Source organism: Citrus clementina, unplaced genomic scaffold (genome assembly GCF_000493195.1).
Source record: "Citrus clementina cultivar Clemenules unplaced genomic scaffold, Citrus_clementina_v1.0 scaffold_1, whole genome shotgun sequence".
In the NCBI taxonomy this organism is placed as follows: Eukaryota; Viridiplantae; Streptophyta; class Magnoliopsida; order Sapindales; family Rutaceae; genus Citrus; species Citrus x clementina.
This window is the reverse complement of record NW_006263303.1, coordinates 6,911,479-6,930,597: the sequence shown is the minus strand read 5'-3', so window position 1 is coordinate 6,930,597 and position 19,119 is coordinate 6,911,479. Positions and strand designations below refer to the sequence as shown.

Here is a 19,119-nt window from a genome sequence, read left to right as displayed (position 1 = left end):
TTAAATATACTAAATTTGGGTTTAATTCCTGTATTTAACTGGACAGAAACCATTTGCAATACTGATAGATAACCCTAATTTGACAGCTGGATCTGATTTGCATATATTACAGAAAGATCCTAAGATTAATATGCAAAGTGTTCTACACAAACATTGATCATATCAAAATTACCCCATCGCACATAATTCTTCAGATCATGCAATGGATGCTAACAATTAGCTAGTTTTGCTCAATGGGAGAAATATTATGTCTTTCTCATTTCTTTGACAATTCATAAACAAGAAGAAACTAATCTCACTGTCTTATGAAGAAAGTCAATCAACCTTTCATCACACAAGATTCTTTCACATCATGAAATTACTTCAAACATTAAGGTGCCACCTTGTTTGTCACCTTTTTAATGAAGAACCTGGAGCATTATTTCTCCGAAGCAACTAGTTATCTTCAACTTCCAGTTATATATGTAAAAGCAAAGAGTACGAATCCATCTGCTTGAGCGTGGCAGCAAAAAGAAACACTACTCAAATTGACAGTCTCAGCTCCAAATCTACTTCTTGAGTGTCACTTGATTCAGAATTCTGACTGCTTGAACCCATTGAGTGACTCCTATGCTTCTTGCTCCTCTTTAGCTGTGGATCCTATCATATATAGATGTAAAGTATATATAATTTTCAATTACATCAAAAGCATACATAGGCATTAAGTCAATTTTCAATATACTTTTGAGTAAAATCTACAAGGATTAACTATTACAACACCTCAACAGGCAGATTTAAAACATGTCTATTCATGTTTGGCTGTGTAAAATGTTGAGTCTCTGAGATTCCAGTCACAGGGTTCCAACTGCTACAACCAAAAATTCAGCATATTAATTTGAAATTTGACAGGCCCTAGCTAAGAGATAATTAAATTTGTAGATTTAACATTGAAAGCCCTTGCTTATTAGAGTAATTTCATCAAATTGACCTGATCATTAATAACTTACGTTGCAGTAGTGGTAGGCTGTGAATCACCATATATTATGGTCGATCTTTCATAATCACCTAACCCCATCTGTATAAGGAATTAAATTTTGAAAAATTAATTTAGGAACCATTCAAGATCATTAGCATAATCCGTAATTAATTAACCAAAAAGAAGCAAAAATCTTGCAACAAATTCATTTGTTAATCCAGCTAGGGTTAGGACCAATAAATAAGCAAAAACTTGCACAGAATTAGAAATGATCGATTCAAAAGATTCTTCAACGTCTATATAGATTTCACTTCAAATTCAAAAAAAAAAAAAAAACTGCTTATATCAAGGCAATACTATTTCCTTAACAAAATACTTAGTACATCATCATTAATTACGCAAGAAAAATAAACACCAAAGTGGTGAAAGAAAAATCAGGTAAAAAAATATATACAAAATGACCCATCAATGTTATTGATGAAAAGAAACTGTGGCTCAAAATAGAAACAAAATGAATTATAAATATACCGTGATGCTAGGATGGTAACCATAAGAAGTTGGGGGAGATGAGGAAGATGAATAAGAAAAAGATGAAGATGGTATTGATGAATAAGGCGTTTGCACTCTCATATCCTCCTGCATGATGAAATCAATTTTTGTCGAAGTCATTACAATAAGAATGAATGAATTACTAGTACTGCAGGCTCAAGAAAGAAACCAAATTAATCATAATTAAAAAAAAATTTAAGTACCTGGTTGAAATTAGTAGTAGGGTAAGGGGTATGGAAGGAATTAGTTATAGGATGATAATTATTACAAGCCATTTGACCATGTAGTCTAATCTTCTCCAATTGAGCAACACCAAGTCCTCTTTGTGGTTGCTTTGGCTTATCTGAATTGCTCTTCTTTCCTTTCCTTGATGATGATGAAGATGAAGAAGATCCTCTTTCATTTCCCAAGTTTGGCTCTCCAAAATAACTGCTACCCATATCTTCTTCTTCTTCTTCTTCTTCTCTTTAATTTGTTTCTTTGCACAGAAATTTAATCCCAGCTAGGTAGCTGCTGCACGCTTAATTAGAGAGATCTCTATGACCTCTTTTTAAGCTGTTTCGAAAACAAAGTAATTATTGCATCGCTGGATCAGATTGTGTAAAGATTTATTAGATATATACACATAGATTTTATGCTCTTTTCCCCCCCACTTTCCTATTTGACAACTTCTATAAATTGTTTATTACATTACATAAAAAAAATAATAGCCATGTTTTTATTATTATAAAATATTTCTTGTCCTTAAAGTTTATATATATATATATATAGATACTTGGACTTTGAAGACTATGACTTGAAAGCGATTGTCTCTCTATTAATATCATACAATAATCTTGTAAAAGAGCTCTGCTATCCTACGCCCCATTTCATTGTAATTAATACAAATAATACTAATTTACATGTGATATTTTGCTTTATTTAGCATATTCAGCTAAATTCTTTCCCAACTCATATGAGTAGTGTTTAAATTTCATATCTCTTATTTTCAACCTAAAAAATTTTACCAACAGCTAAATTAGATTATACCAACAAATAAATCTATATGTGATCGACTTCTAATTATATAGTAAAATCCTTTTATCTAATTGAAAAAAAATTTAATCTAATTCTAAATTAAACATAATTTATATTTATAATTTTATAACTTTTGTTATGTATGTGTTTATAATAATATTCGACTAATTTCATATATTTCTTATCTAATAACTATCCTCACAATATTATAAGCAATGAATCGAAATTGGACTGAGAAACCCTAATATTAATATAATATATGATAATAAGTAAACCCCAGCTGTGAAATTCTTCTTTTAAGTAAAACTTAAAAAGAAAGGAAAACGTTAAAAGGGGGAATTAAATAACAGATTCTAGAAATCTTATTAGCAGCCTCATAGGGATTATCAAATGTGGGGTGAGAAACCAAAATCTCGTCATTATATCTAAAGCCGAATCAATCTTTAATTCTGAATGGTTGTTAAAAAGAACTTTTATGTAAAATATATGTTACTCAAAAGAGTTCAAATTCCAAAAGTTTAGTTTCTAAAAAAGATTAATGTCAAATTAACGTTTATGTAGTTAATTATCGAGAAAAAGATCGCGATAATTTGAATAAGATATAATTAATAATGTTAAGAATTGCTCTTTACTAAGAACCAAATCTAATTGAGCTGTTTCACGCATGATTTGTGGGTCATATTTTATGAGTTGTTTGTGTGGTGGAAAGTGAGAATCCCTCCAATTTCTTATACAGACATGTGAACTCATGCAATTACCAATTAATCCCCATTAATACCTGCCAAACTATGTTATTTGTTGGTTAATGAAAAGCAAAATGTGATTTAAGTTTGACTTTCAACATAATATATGATACCATAAATAAATTAAAGGGACCCAAAACAGTGCATCATTTGTTAGTAATAGCAAACACCGTTTTTCGTTATTGGATATAACAGTGTTGTTACCCATCGTAATTGTTCAGTAAAACACATTACGTGAATACATAAGCTGTATACATGGAACAAATATATATATATATATATATTACTAATTACAAAAAATACTATAACCAATGTTACTTCCAACTACTGTAACTCAGTGACTCCCCAAAACTACTACAACACAGTCAATCCCCAAATTAAATCTACTTATACAATAATAATAATAATAATAATAATAATAACAACAACAACAGTAAAATAAAATATTTAATATTTTATTTTTCTTTGCAAGAAGATCAGAAGTTTTAATTTAATGGGCTAGGAAGTCATTAGTCATTAAAAGAACGCAACCCCAGGTTTAGTTTCATGACTAAAATATAGTGCAGTGTGGTCCATCAGGAAATTTCAAATATTAGATGTTTGAAATATATGAATATAGAAACCGATAATTAAACATCTTACAATTTTATATATAAGAAATATGTTGTACGATGCTAATCAAACACTTAGCTCAGGGCCCTCAATAATTTGGATGAGTGGTTTGTAAGTAGTTTTATTTAGCTAATTACTCAATTGAATTTAAATTTAAAAAGATAAAAATTAAGAAATTAATTTAAATTTTATCTACCTCTAATTTAAAAAAAAAAACACTTATTAGCTCATGGTTGTTCGTTTTAATTTTCTCAATTCGTAAATTTTATTTGATTAATTACCAATTCTTGATTCAACCTGCGAACAAAAAAATAATGGAAAAGTAGTCCCCTTAGGTGAATTGGGGTGATATTAGGCAATTGGAATTTCCCAATAAAAATTAATAATTAAATTGATGTCGTGATTCAGATGATACTTAAAAAATTGTTCTAAATTGTGATAATATTTATTAATTTAACCTACTCTCGCTCATTCCTATATATGAAATTAAGAATTCGGAATGGCAGGTCTTGACTAACAGTTGTATGCCACGTGTTGCAGTTTCAGCACTGACGTATGAATATTCGTTACTTCATGTAAACAAAAGTATGATGATTAATTTAACCATCAACACCTATATAGCCACACATTTCTTCGACAACTAAAATAATAAAACATTGATTAACTTTGAATAATAGCTTTATGAGCCTCAATTTGTAGCTAGCTTCTTCATACGTACAATCCCGTTAAGATTGAACAATTAATTAGAATGATATTAATAAAGATAAGGAAAGCAAAGAAAGACTGAAAGAGAGAGAGAGGAAAAAAAGGGGAAATTATTTTGATTAGGTGTGATTTGATGAGTGATGTTATTAATAATAATATTATAATAAAATAAGGAAGAAACAAAGACAAAGCTTAGTGGAGAGAGATGTAGAGAATATCATATCTACTGTAGATTGTGGGCACATGCAAACTTACAAGGTGCATTACTTCACACGATTTGCAAAGCAATATTATCCCTTGGAAACTGCTGTATATGTGTCTGTGAATTGCCTTATTTAAAAAAAATTAAAAAATTAAAGAAAAATGTTCAAAATCCATTCAACAATAAAACCAAATCAATCTCTATCTCATATTTTATTAGATTCTTGATTGATTATTCATATATATGCACGGGGACTTGTACCAAACATCTTATAGAATGAAGGGTTCCTTTTTTCTTTCTCTCCCCCCCCCCCCCCCCCCCCCCTTCTTTTTCTCATCAATTGTTAAGCTTAAGGTTAAGCTGGATGAATGATGATCATATCTGAGAAAGAGTAGAGTCTAGGTATCTTAACCTTCTGAGTAAATTATAAAAAAGAATCCCCCAAGATTCTTGAAAAAGATTGATCCAATATATATCAAATTTGCGTGCATGTTTGATGTGATCTATACTTTCCTTAACATTCTTTTTTCGATTTTGCAGTTTTATGCATTGAACTTCTTGGCAAATTAATGCATATATATTTTATAAGAAAAAGAATCACGGCAACCGCCAAATTAGTATTGTTGTAGCATATGAAACTGTATTGCTTAAATCTTCAGATCAGCAGTTCAGGCTTGTGATCTGGTAATTCTCATCAATCTCTCCAAATTATTGCTTGCATACATAGCAAGAGGTAAATATATCATAATATCAGTATCATATAGGAAAATTGTTTTCTTTTATTGACTTTGACCTATGACCTAATTATCATATAGAAAAATTATTTTTTTTCTGTATTGCCTTTGACTTATGATGTAATTATGACACTTCTACACGACATGATATTGTGTGCTTTGGACTTGCACGATTTTGTTTTCAAATCCATCTTTTGGATCCATTAAGAAGGTTTCACTTTGTTTTAGAATGAGCTAGTCATATGAGTCTAACAATTATTTCTAACCAAACAATGTGGGATTTTAACGCTCCTATGGATATTACAATTTATCTCAAGTTTTTTATCAAATCAAAACATTCTATAAGTTCTTTATGATTTGGTTAACACAATGATTATTTTGCTTTTGCTCTCTGAAAGCTGTCATGAACTATCATATAATTAGAGAAAAAAGGATGAGGCCACGGGGACAAAACCCTTGTAAATTGGCTAGCTAAAAATCCCCTTGCCCTCTGAGTTGTATGATTCCCAATATTCTCCAAGTCTTAAAAGGTAAAGGGAAATTATCATTTGTATGTCCTATAGTTACTCTGTTATCAAAAATACTACAATATTTTAAGGACGTATCAATCTTCTACCCTAAGTTGACAAAATGTATTTGCCGTCCACCAAACCGTTACTTGTCGTTTAATAGGATGACCCCAAAGGAGTAATTTAATCTTTTTATATGATACAAGTGATAATTTAAAGGTATATAAGTGATAATAAAATAATTTAAGGGTATACAAGTGATAATTTTTCTTTACTTTAATTTAAGTTTCAAGGGTAAAATCGTCAATTCACCATAATTCCGTTAACTTTCAAACAGCAGCTAACGGTTTGGTGGTCGGTAGATAGCTTTTGTCAATTTAGGATGGACGATTAATACACCCTCAAAGTGTTGTAGTATTTTTGATAAAAGAACAACTATAGGGTATACGATTGATAATTTTCCAAAACTAAATATATTGTGTAACTATTTATTCATAATTACTTTTAATTTTATATAAATCATTTACAATAAAAATTAAATATTAAACGATTAATTCTCCATCTTTGTTAATAAATTCAAAGATTGATTGTTAATACTTACAAAACTTGATTCTCATACCCCCACGGAGAGAGATTCTAGAGTATCTCTATTCTATTATTCTCACTTAATGTATGTATAATATGTATGTATTTGTTTTGAAAAATCATCATGTGATTAGTAGTTATATTTAATTTATACACCTATGTCATACACGTTGCTGTCAAATTGCTAATTATACCTTTCATATGTGGTTACTAGACATCCACAGAGAGGCACATTACAATATTTGTATGTTTTTGGCCAGAATCTTATTAAAAATGGGAGTATAGGGGTAGATTTGAATCAATATGGAACTGTAGTATAATAGATGTACTCTAGAATCTCTCCCCCGTGCAAATAAAGTTTCCATTCTTCAATCCCCAAAACATTCTCATTCCCTCTTCTATATTAACAAGTTAACATCACCAATTATTCTCATTCTGAATTCTGATTCACCAATCCTACAAGTAGATTTACAAAATGGTTGATTGACATTAATCAATCAAATTCTATGATCATGGTTGTATCTTCTATGCATTGATTGTTTGTGCTCAAGAATTAATAGCAACGAAATTAATTTTTTGTCCACGATTCTCAAAATCTTTCAATAAGATGCAAGACCTTATGGTTTTGGTGGAGCATGTGAGCATATTGTACTAAAATGCTTTTAACTAAAGCGGCATTATTGAATCAATAATCGAAACATAAGAACACAAATATATGATATCCTTTAATTAGCTTCCAAAGCTCTGCTAAATTAAAATAATGTCTATATATAAATGCATGTTAAGCCTAGGTGGAAGATTTTCTTTTGGCATAAAATATATCAAGTGCAAAAAAGTCTCGATGAATTGTATATAATTAGGATTGTGGGAGTTGGTACAACTGGAAATGGGACCTCGGAAACTGCAAAGAGAGCTCCCGACCCACATGTGAAGACACTGTGGAATTGACCACTTGGCAACTTTGGATATGGCATTCTTCATACAATTTGGAGGGAAAACAAAAAAAAAATAATAATAAAAAAAAAAAACTAATGGCTCCACAAGTGACTTGGAAATGTGGCACTATTAATGCATTTGGTCATCTTGTCTCCCATGCCATTGAAAAAACAATCTCAAAACCAACATCCTCAGTGCTGTTATGATCTATCTTGGATACGGTTTGTTTTATTGCTTATTTTGAAATCCAGTGCTGTCATTAACTTAAATTTTTCCATAATTGATATTCCAATTATCTGTGCCCAATTAATCGTTTCTTATATTGTCAATCATGACAAGACTGCCGCGTTTTGATTCGATACACATTTACACCCACTAGGGTTTTAACTTACTGGGATACAAATTTTATTAATTCTTGAGATCCGTAATGGGATAGGCCAATGATCTTTTGAGTTTTGTTTATCCAAATTATATGGCTATAAAGTAAAGAAGAAGTTCACTCAAACAGGTTTCCGTTTGCACACCAACCCAAGCAAGATGATCAACCTTTTATATGAATGTGTTCGGATCCACATGCACGAGAATATATCTTTTATTTCTGTTTTGACCGAAATTTGGACGAGCTAAAACTCGGATTAAACACAATGAGAGATTTATTTGTTCAGCCGGGGAACCGGGAACGGTGAGGTAAGTTATTGATCGATTCAACAATACAGTTAAGGCGTGCTTTGGAGAGCTGAGCATTAGAGAGTTTCTTGGAGGTTTAAAGGTCCAGAAAATTTAAAATGAGTCTTGATAAAACCAAGAGAGAAGATAACAGTATTTGATTAAGATTTAATTAATTTTTACTTTTGTATTCAATAACCATGAAATATGAATCCCATGACTATCTTTGTATTGTTTGGTTGTGACGACATATTGAAGAGGAAAAGAAATTCATGATAAATACTTTTTAGTTGGACATGTTTACCTTTTAACTTCAATTATTTAAATGTCGATTTTTTATAAGAATTTCAGGTCAAAATCAAATTATTTGTAATGTAAGTTTATCTCATCATAATATTTAGGAAATATAATCAAATTTATAAGTTATCAAATGAACGTACATATTATTATTCAAAAATTAAAAAATTTGTATTTAATTGAAGCATAAATATTTAAATCATTAACAAATGTAACATCATAAATGAATATAATTATTTTATTCTCAATTAAGCGTACTAAATTTTTTTATCCAGTTGCTGTTGCTGCTACTAAAAGCATCTCCTTTGAGGGCGTAAAGATTTCTCATCAAGACCGGAAATTGTTGATCTATTTACATAATTAGATATTGATTCGGTGCTAAATTGACTTTTTTACTAAATCCTAACCTTGCAGGAAAATTTAATTAATAGTTATTAGAAAAAAAAATATAAAACTAATTAAATTTTAATCGTATATTACGTTACATGCATGTTTAGCAGAAGATTATGAAGAGTTGCACACAGATCACTCGCTTAAAAAATTTATTAAATATTTTTTATACTATACACACAAATATTGAATAGGACAGTGTTATTTCATGACTATCTACCGCCATCAATGACGATTTCCATCATGCTCATGGTGACGGTCCCAAGCAATAGCAATCATTTTTATAATTACGGTTTTTTAAGATTCTCAAATTAATAAAAAATATAAATTAATCCGATCAAAATGTCATTTTATTTATTTGGATTCATGCTTATAAAATTTAGTTTTGTAGCTTTTGAGTTATAACGTACTTTGAGTTATAATTAATTATGAGTGAGGAATTCGAATTTGTTAGACTACAGAAAGGAATCCTAGTTGTTTATTTTCGTGAATTGGATTCCACCATCCTCTACCTCGACAAACGTGAACTAAAATTAGTTGAAGACTATGCACATCAAACCCTTGGTTAACTCTAGCTAATATCCTGATTTATAGGAGATTAATTAAGACAAGAGATAGGACTAGAAGTATGATTCGACTAAAGATTTACTTAATTTATTAATTCATAAGAATAATCAAACATTTAATTATATATTTTAGTAGACATTCATATTGCAATCAAGATAATAAGAATTCGCTTGTAAATAAATAAACAAAAATCACCAATTCCCACGAGGGTGAGTTCTTCTAACTTTGTTTATATAGCATCGGGAATAAAAGATCGTATCAGCTCATAAAAAGCTTCATTATTTAACAAACACAAATGTTTATTTTGTATCATCTTTAATTATTAAGTGTTGATGATTGATGATGTCACACTCCTTCACGGATGGACCATAGTGATGGTGAATTAATTATTTTAGTGTATAAAGAGTTCTAACCCATTCTCACATTATTTATTTATTACTTCTTCATGTACTTACGGAATTAAATTTGATTATGCGGCCGAACATTTAGAATAAGCTTTCCTTTTTTGCATTTTAAAATTAATAACCTAGTTTGCATGCATGCATGTAGACAGATGTAGTCACTTTGTAATTGCTTTTTTGCAGCACTTAAAAACATGTGTTTTAGGTTTTTGGTCTGACAGATTCTTGATTTCCTTGCCCACAAAAAGCTTTCTGATGCTCAGTCCAAAAAATTAAAGAAAAATATAATAAATAAATAATAGTAAAAGTATGATACTATTCTGAAAACTTGGATCTAGACAGCAATGGGATCTAAATTCTAAACACTTATCATGCCAACATGGAGCAACATCATGCTTACAGTTCACTAGAGATCATATTCATGATCACCAGATCATCGACAAGATGTCAAGCTCATAACTTATATAAAATAGTTTGATTCATAAAGTGATAATAATATGAAATTTTTGCCAAGGAATTGACCGGTTTGGGTCTATTCAAATAAAAATATTGGGGAGATTCTTAACAATTCTAAGAATTCGGCTGGAACACTCCTCATGAAAGTGACATATATGATTTTGGCGTCACATTTAACAGTTAACATAAATTAATACTACTGTATCTCCGGCTAATGTTATGTATTCTTTATATTATTTTAGTTAGATATTGTAATGATACCACAATTTTGAATTTTAAAGGGAGATGGTCACTTTAATTGCCTCTCCTAATGAAATCGGATTTTACCTTTTATTTCGTTACTTCTCGTAATGTTCACATTAGAGTGACGATACAACCACAAACTCTTATATAAATTTATCTTGTATAAACTGATTTGACATTAATTTATTGGTTGAATGAAAATACAAAATAATAAAAATAGATCATGTAAGTCAAGATATATTTAATTCAACTAATTTTATCATGCCATATCAATTTGTACAAAATAAATTTGTACAAGAATTTGTGACTATATTATTACTCTTTTTGTAAATGGGTAGCGATATTTCCACCCAGAATGATATTATGTGTAAAACTACCTTTTTTTTTATATATAATTACAATGTTATTATTGTGTGAAATGACTAAAATAGGTAACGGTAAACTCTTTTTATTTTCTAGATTTAATTCAGCAACAAGCAAACACTGACAATACTTTTTAGGCAATCTCTATCTTACATGCATGTAAGATACACTCTCCTCACATGAATAATGTATGTGTGGGACTCACACACTATTCATGTGAGGGGAGTGTATCTTACATGCATGTAAGATAGAGGGACCCTACTTTTTAACGTCTTTAAGAAATTTATTCAAACTTTATTAAATAACTATTAATACATATACTACAAAATATTTACAATATTAAATTTACAATCAACGAGTAACTAAAACATTGAGTAATGCAGTGCAACAATACGAATTTTACCTTTATCTGATATATGAATGAATAAACATGCCAAGAGATGTTTGAGTTCCGTTTAATGGTAGCTTTTTGAGACAAATTTTGAAAGAATTAAAAAGAAATGAAAATTTGTTATTTTTAGTATTTATAGGCTGGATTTACAAAATTCATTAATTTTTAAAATTTTTTTAATGGAGGGGGTTAAAAAATGGGATTGTTTTACAACTAAAGGAGGGGTGGAAATATCACCACCCTTTATGAAAATGCCAATCTAACAACATAAGGAATGAATTTTATGTCATTTGATATTTAAAATTTTGAGACATTACTTGACAAGTATAACATTGCTAGAAATATTATAGCAAGTTTTAATTTTGAGTTTTAACAATTTCAAAAAGTAAATACGATTGGTGGTACTCACGTCCTGCAAGTCTCGTTTCATTCTAAATTCTAACAAAATTAGATTGGGTTAAATATCTTAAATAAAGTGGGAGTTTTTTTTTTTTTTTTTTGGGTTTGAACCACGAGGTGGTCCTGAGTGGGCTTCAACTGTGGGAGGTACCTTTAACCCCGTACTACAACTTAAACTAATCCCCACTCACACCGAGTCAGCCCGTAAGGAGTAAAGTGCTTGTCAAAGTGGTGACTTCATACGAGAGCGGGACTTGAACCTCTGACCTCTTTTAAGGAGTGAGAGTGCCGAACCACTCACACCAACCAACTTTAGTTAGTGGGAGTAATTTTTTGAGCAAATGTATTACAATTTTTTTTTAATTATTTAATTTATACAACTTTAAGTGTAGTTGGTTTTCGGTAAGTTACAATTAAGCTGTTCGTTGGTTGTTTATTTATGGATTCATGGAGCATGATGGACAACATGTCAATGCTTGCTATTTTTAGGCTTGCAACTCGAAACTAAAGCTCTATTTAAAGCTTGATGTTATTTAATAAAAAAGTCTCTTGAGTAGTATTATTTTAGCTACTTGAACGATGGATTTAGGAATTTATTAGTTTATCGAATAACTAAACTTATTTTTGAGGTCCATGTTTTTTCGAATTAATCTTTATTTTGATTTTCTTCTACTTGCCTCAATTTACTGTTACGAACATTTGTAGGTATGTTATAACGCTTGGTAAACCTCTAGGTAGACTCTCAGAACTCAGAAGACTCCACTTTGTGAGAAAGTGACAATCTTTGTCTTATGATAAGCATACAAATGTCTAGACTCGTAAAAGACATCGAATTGTAATACATCAGTGAATTAGAACAAATTAGCTGTGGCCATTTTAGTTCATATGATTGGATTTCCAAAATAACAAGACCGCTAGATGAACTCTATTAGATGAACCTTGAAGCTGATAAGCAAAATTGGGCTCTTAGCACATAATCAACGGGCCTTAAACTCACCACTCGACTGGACCACTTGTCTGCTTTATCTTCTCTTCTCTGTCCTTTATCTCGAACGTGGGGTCCCCAGAATTAAACTTCGAAAGGAGCATCATCGTAATTTTAATCCAAAGAACGGGAGCAAATACAGTGTGGTTCATAACTTCATATAGATAAGGATTTGAGGCCTTACCTTTCATTTCCCTCTTTTTGTTCAATCCACTCTTTTATCGTCAACAAGAAGCTCCACAGTTAACAGCACTTTTGCTTTTCGACTATAGGTACTCTTTCTTATTATTATTCACTTGAGTATCAGCTAATGATGAGTACTTGTTTCTCAAGTTTCTTTATGTTTCTCTTAACTTACCAATACACTCGATAGTGTTTATTTATCTGGGTTTTTGTTTTCCCTTGGTTTTGGAAATTTTGAACTTTCAAATTGTTTGCTCAAATATTTAAGCTTTATTACTAGCCATTGAATTGGAATTCAAATGGCAGTTGTGGTTTGTTTCAGTTAAAGATATGAATTGGGTTTATTTATTTGTCTTTGGTGTGCCGTTATTTGCAATGTGGCTTAAAGAAAGTAGTTCTGTATATTATTTCTTCTGCATGGTATGTCCATCGATTACAGTTGGATGGTTTAATTGAATGTTCGTTTGGTAAAATATTGCAGTGTCAAGCTCAAGAGTTTAGGGAAAACTGGATTTTGGTCCTGATGATGTTAATGTAAATAATGAAAATTTTGTTCATTTTTCTTGTCGAAATCCTCTAATGGCTCTCAGGTATTTGAATTTGTATTTGGAGTAAGACATGAGAAATTCTGAAAAAGGATATTTGTGCTTGTGCATTTCCAACCTGGGAATAGACATATCATTAGTGGTTATCATACAACTAATGTCAGTAATTTAAAGTGGCCGGAGGATAAAAAAAATACAAAAATTGAAAAATTCATCTCAAGTCCAAATATCTGATTGAGGCTTTTTGACTGTTATTCGACCGGACCAATATCTTTTAGATGATAATGCTATATCCCAACAGTCTTATATCTTAGTGAGCCAATGACATATATAATTGAGCTTGAAGGTGACTTGTGGAAAAGACTTAATCATAGTGCTCTAGCCCAATGCTCAGGCCTGTGATTGCAAATCTTACTTGTTGAACCATATGACACTCATTTTGCTGTAAAAAGTTGTTATGCTTGTTGAATTTCTTGGACTTGATTCTTGATATATCATGCATAGGGTAGATTCATGATCTAGTGCATGTTCTGTACTTTTTGCAGGTGAAGATAGGGATGAAGTACTTGTTTTAGCCACAAGACTAGACCATTAATCTGGCAGTTGAATTGAAGATGACGCCTGTAATCCCATGTTCTATAAGCAGTATTTCATCCATTCCTGTGACTGCTTTTACTATAAAAAAGAACAATTGTTTAACAAGATACAATTCAACAAGGAAATCTACAAAGCAAACGATATCCTCACAGAGATTTCTTTTACCTCTTCCATCTTCTGTCAGATTCTTTTCACAATTCCAAAGCGGGTCTGCTTTACAGCATAAATCTGCTCTCCACATAATATCAGCCACAGGGATCAATGTAGCCGTGGAGGAATCAGATTCACCTACTGCAGATGATGATTCTGCTGGAGCCTCAGACATTCCGTCTGATGTTGAAACAAGTGAAAGTTCCTCTATAAAATCAGAGGCCAGTCCCACTCTAGCTGAGTCCAGACGATCAAGAACAGCTAGGAAAAGTGAGATGCCACCTGTAAAGAATGAAGACTTAATTCCTGGTGCAACGTTTACTGGTAAGGTAAGATCGATCCAGCCATTTGGTGCTTTCATTGATTTCGGAGCTTTCACAGATGGCCTGGTACATGTTTCAAGACTGAGTGATAACTTTGTTAAAGATGTTGGAAGCATTGTGTCTGTTGGACAAGAGGTTAAGGTTAGATTAATTGAAGCAAATGCTGAGACAGGACGTATTTCTCTTACCATGCGTGAAAGTGATGATATTAGCAAGCTGCAACAACAGAAGGATGCTACTGCCGGTGGTGACAAGGTAAGGACTGCCAGACGGAGCACTTCGAAGCCTGGTCAAAAAAGGGATGAGATGAAAACCACAAAGTTTGTCAAGGGACAGGATCTAGAGGGCACAGTGAAAAATTTGACCCGTTCTGGTGCTTTCATATCTCTTCCTGAGGGGGAGGAAGGATTCCTTCCTACATCAGAGGAATCTGATGATGGGTTTGCAAACATGATGGGAGGCTCATCATTACAGGTAGGCCAGGAAGTCAGTGTCCGTGTACTGCGTATCTCAAGGGGACAAGTAACCTTGACAATGAAGAAAGAGGACGATGTGGGGTCGAACCTGCAGCTCACCCAAGGGGTTATCCATGCTGCAACAAACCCCTTTGTGCTGGCCTTTCGGAGCAACAAGGATATTTCTCATTTTTGATGAGAGGGATAAGTCAGCAACAGCTGCTAAAAAATCAGAGAAACCAACCCCTATTGAGATAGGGGGAGAGGTGAGCCAAATGGAAGCTGGATCAAGTATCCCCAAGGTGCAGGACCAACCAACCAGCAGCGATGATGGTATGGCCAGTGTTCCTTCTGCAGTGGGTGAAACAGTTGAAGATCATGAAGCTCCGTCGAAAGAGAAGGGTGAGCTAGCTGACATTGCAAACAGAAATGACGACCCCCAAAATGTAATGTCAGGCTCGTCAGAAACTTTGGATGGTGCACTCCAAACCATCGAGAAAGAAACAGAGGAGACTACTTTGAATCAGACAATTGAGGAGACTCCTTCTACTGACGTATCTGGAGAACTAGCCGAACAAGCCCTGTCCACTGATGGTCCAAAAGCTGGAGAATTTACAGAGAGTCAAACTGAAGATACGATAGCAAAAGATGAAGTGCAGATACTAACACCTGCTACAGAAGAGAAAGAAACTAAGGATACTACTGAAGCTTTGGCACCTGAGGGGAGTGTATCTACTGAGAAGCAGATAATTGGGGAGGCTGCTTCAACCAACTTATCTGGAGAGATAGCTGAACAAGTCTCAGTTTCCGACAGTCCAAAAGATGAAGAAGTTGTACAAAATCAAACTGATGATGTCATAGCAAAAGATGAAGAGCAAATCCAAACACCTACTACAGAGAGTGAAATTCCTTCAGCTGGATCACTCAAAGAGAAAGAATCTGGACCTATCCCTGACAAAAATGGCAGTATCACCAGCTCAGGGGAAGAACCAGATGTTTCCTCTTCCCAGAAAACTAAAGGTTTCAAGCTAGGCTTCCTTTTCTTTCAAAGTTTTTCTTTTAATAGTTGTTTTTATAATTTCTGTCTCAGAAATTTATATTTTAGTGTCCAAAATGTCAACCTGAAACCTTAAACGTAATTCTTCTAAAGCGAAGAGATGATATGGTATTTAACTAGATTGTGCAAAATAAGATAATGAGCTGAAAGTTGTTTAGTTAAGATATTCAGTTAGGAAACAGTGACAGGTGCCATTCACATGTGGCCATAACTGTCCAAGTAATCAGTTTTCATGACCTCTGGTATAGCATAGAACACATCATTGTAGTGTTTGCAGTTCAATGGTGTCTTCTGATGATATCTTGGCGTAAATTTAAAGTAGGGATTTTGGACAATCTATTGTAATATTTTGTAATTGGAGGGTGTTTCAGGTGGTTTATGCATGATCATAATGTATCATGGTTAATCATTTAATGCCCAATCATGTTGGTGATGCAAGTCTTATTGAAACCTGTTTCCTATAGGTACTATCCTGATTATTGGAAACTTCTACTAACACTGCCTTTAGGCCTTAGTGAAATGAGGAATCACATTACAATTAAAAATATACGAGTTAAGTTAAGTAATGCTTTCAGCTTGTTGTTCTAACTGTAAATTTTGCCAATGTTTTGTGTGTGTATAATTCACATAGCAGTTGCAGTGGTACTAGAGCGTACTGACTTCCACTATCTACTTGTTTTTGGTTGACGACTGCAGCAACTGTATCACCAGCTCTAGTAAAGCAGCTTCGTGAAGAAACAGGAGCAGGAATGATGGATTGCAAGAAAGCACTTGCAGAGACTGGAGGGGACATTGTTAAAGCTCAGGAATTTCTTAGAAAGAAAGGGCTAGCAAGTGCTGAAAAGAAAGCCAGCCGTGCCACAGCTGAAGGAAGAATAGGTTCTTATATTCATGATAGCAGGATTGGTGTCATGGTAGAGGTGAATTGTGAGACAGATTTCGTCTCTCGAGGTGACATTTTTAAGGAGCTGGTTGATGACCTAGCCATGCAGGTGGCTGCATGTCCCCAAGTGAAGTACCTTGTTACAGAAGATGTTCCTGAAGAGATTGTGAACAAGGAAAAAGAAATTGAAATGCAGAAGGAAGATCTCTTGTCGAAACCAGAGCAGATCAGGTCAAAGATTGTTGAAGGGCGGATCAGAAAGAGGCTTGAGGAGTTGGCATTGCTTGAACAACCATACATTAAGAATGATAAGATGGTGGTAAAGGACTGGGTGAAGCAAACCATTGCAACCATTGGAGAAAACATAAAAGTCAAAAGGTTTGTGCGGTACAATCTTGGAGAGGGCTTGGAGAAGAAAAGCCAGGATTTTGCTGCTGAGGTTGCTGCTCAGACTGCTGCAAAACCAATCGCAAAAGAACAGCCTGCTCCAGCTGAAACAAAGGAAACTGTAGAGAAGTAAGTTGCATTCCGCGAACTTGTATAGTATTACGAGATATAATTGTTTTTCATTATCTTACGTGTTTCATAACTAACCATAATGTGATTTCAAAAACAATCATCACCATGTGAAAGATTGGCATTAATTTGGAGCAGGATGAGCTCATTATGTAAAGAAAAACAATCGACCTTCCCGTCAAATAGCCTGGCCGAAACTAGGGCAAATAAAAATTGAAATTTTCTTTTCCAGTTTCTCTCTGTTGGTTCTGTCCCAACTTGTTCGAACCCATAGATAATACAAAATTTGTTGAGGCTGAATGTAGACTGCATTTGCAATAGCCAAAAATCCTACAAACACTCATGCAAACATTTGTGTTTCATAATTAGCTATCTTCATATACATTCACACTATTATTTTTGTTATCTAACATCCCCCAATATTGATTTCTCTTTGAATTTATGCTTGTCAGGGCCTTAGCATGAGTAAGTGCATAATATTTTGGATAACTACATGTGTTTTTTTTTCTTTTGCCCCCCAATTTGGGGAGCACTTATATTTTTTCATATCTTCAACTTTTTCTTTTTATTGCCAACAGTGATTTGGGTCAATGGCATATCGTGAAAGGCAGAAGGCCTAGGTCCATACCAAGGTGTAGTAGGAGATTAGTCTCTCTGCTGTTGGTCTGTCTGAGTCACCATATTATAGAAACTTTGTTTTATTAGCTGGAACATTTTGTGCATGTGCATTTGGGAAATATAAATGCGGCCTGCAGATGTTTTTTATGTTGCAAGTGATACATATGCTTAATTTCCTGTTGCAGACCACCAGCAGTTGCAGTCTCTGCTGCACTTGTTAAACAACTAAGGGAGGAAACAGGAGCAGGAATGATGGACTGCAAGAAAGCTCTCTCTGAAACTGGAGGGGATCTTGAGAAGGCACAGGAGTACCTCAGGAAAAAGGGTCTCTCTAGTGCTGACAAGAAATCAGGCCGGCTTGCAGCGGAGGGTAGAATTGGTTCATATATTCATGATTCTCGCATCGGAGTACTAATTGAAGTCAATTGTGAGACAGACTTTGTGGGTAGAAGTGAAAAATTCAAGGAGTTGGTTGATGATCTAGCAATGCAAGCTGTGGCTTGCCCGCAAGTGCAATTCGTATCCATTGAAGACATTCCGGAGGACATCATAAATAAAGAAAAGGAGATTGAGATGCAGAGGGAGGACCTTATTTCGAAACCTGAGAACATTAGGGAGAGAATCGTTGAAGGGAGGATCACAAAGAGGCTTGGTGAGCTTGCTCTTTCAGAACAGCCATTTATCAAGGATGATAGTGTTTTGGTGAAGGACTTGGTCAAGCAAACTGTTGCTGCAATTGGGGAAAATATTAAAGTTCGAAGGTTTGTTCGATTTACTCTTGGAGAGACAAACGAAGAGACACAAACTGAAACTGAAGCATGAGATGGAGGGACATTGCATTGGGGAAGCTTTGTAAGTACATTTGTGATGAAGTTCCCAAGCATGGAAGAATTTTGAATGAGAAAATAATCTGATTCTTTTTGTTGTGATTAAAGCAAGTTAGTTTCTAATTTCTCATATAATGCGGTACTTGTTGATTTTTTTAGATAGAAAGAGGATAATATAAAATCTATTCTCCGCACAGAATGGAAATGTGAAAATACAATTTTTCTGGAGGCGTTTTTGGATTATTATATTTCAGTTTCTA

At 33.2% G+C, this 19,119-nt stretch overlaps 2 protein-coding genes across 2 annotated transcripts; one reads left to right on the top strand and one right to left on the bottom strand.

The window, feature by feature from the left end:
- Nucleotides 1-522: 522 nt before the first annotated feature.
- LOC18055788 (protein SPEAR3) lies at nt 523-1,944 on the bottom strand. Its single transcript, XM_006451163.1, has 5 exons — nt 1,708-1,944; nt 1,484-1,591; nt 987-1,054; nt 760-844; nt 523-639 (listed from the first exon to the last, which is right to left on the bottom strand). Exons 1-5 carry the CDS (start codon nt 1,942-1,944, stop codon nt 523-525), a joined length of 615 nt encoding a protein of 204 aa, XP_006451226.1.
- A 10,831-nt stretch (nt 1,945-12,775) lies between these two features.
- On the top strand, nt 12,776-19,107 carry LOC18055787. Its single transcript, XM_006451162.2, is given in 5 exon segments — nt 12,776-12,977; nt 13,979-15,150; nt 15,152-15,978; nt 16,712-17,414; nt 18,218-19,107. Coding segments are annotated over 4 exon segments (3,270 nt in total). The 5' UTR covers nt 12,776-12,977; nt 13,979-14,047; the 3' UTR covers nt 18,855-19,107.
- The last annotated feature ends 12 nt before the right edge of the window (nt 19,108-19,119 follow it).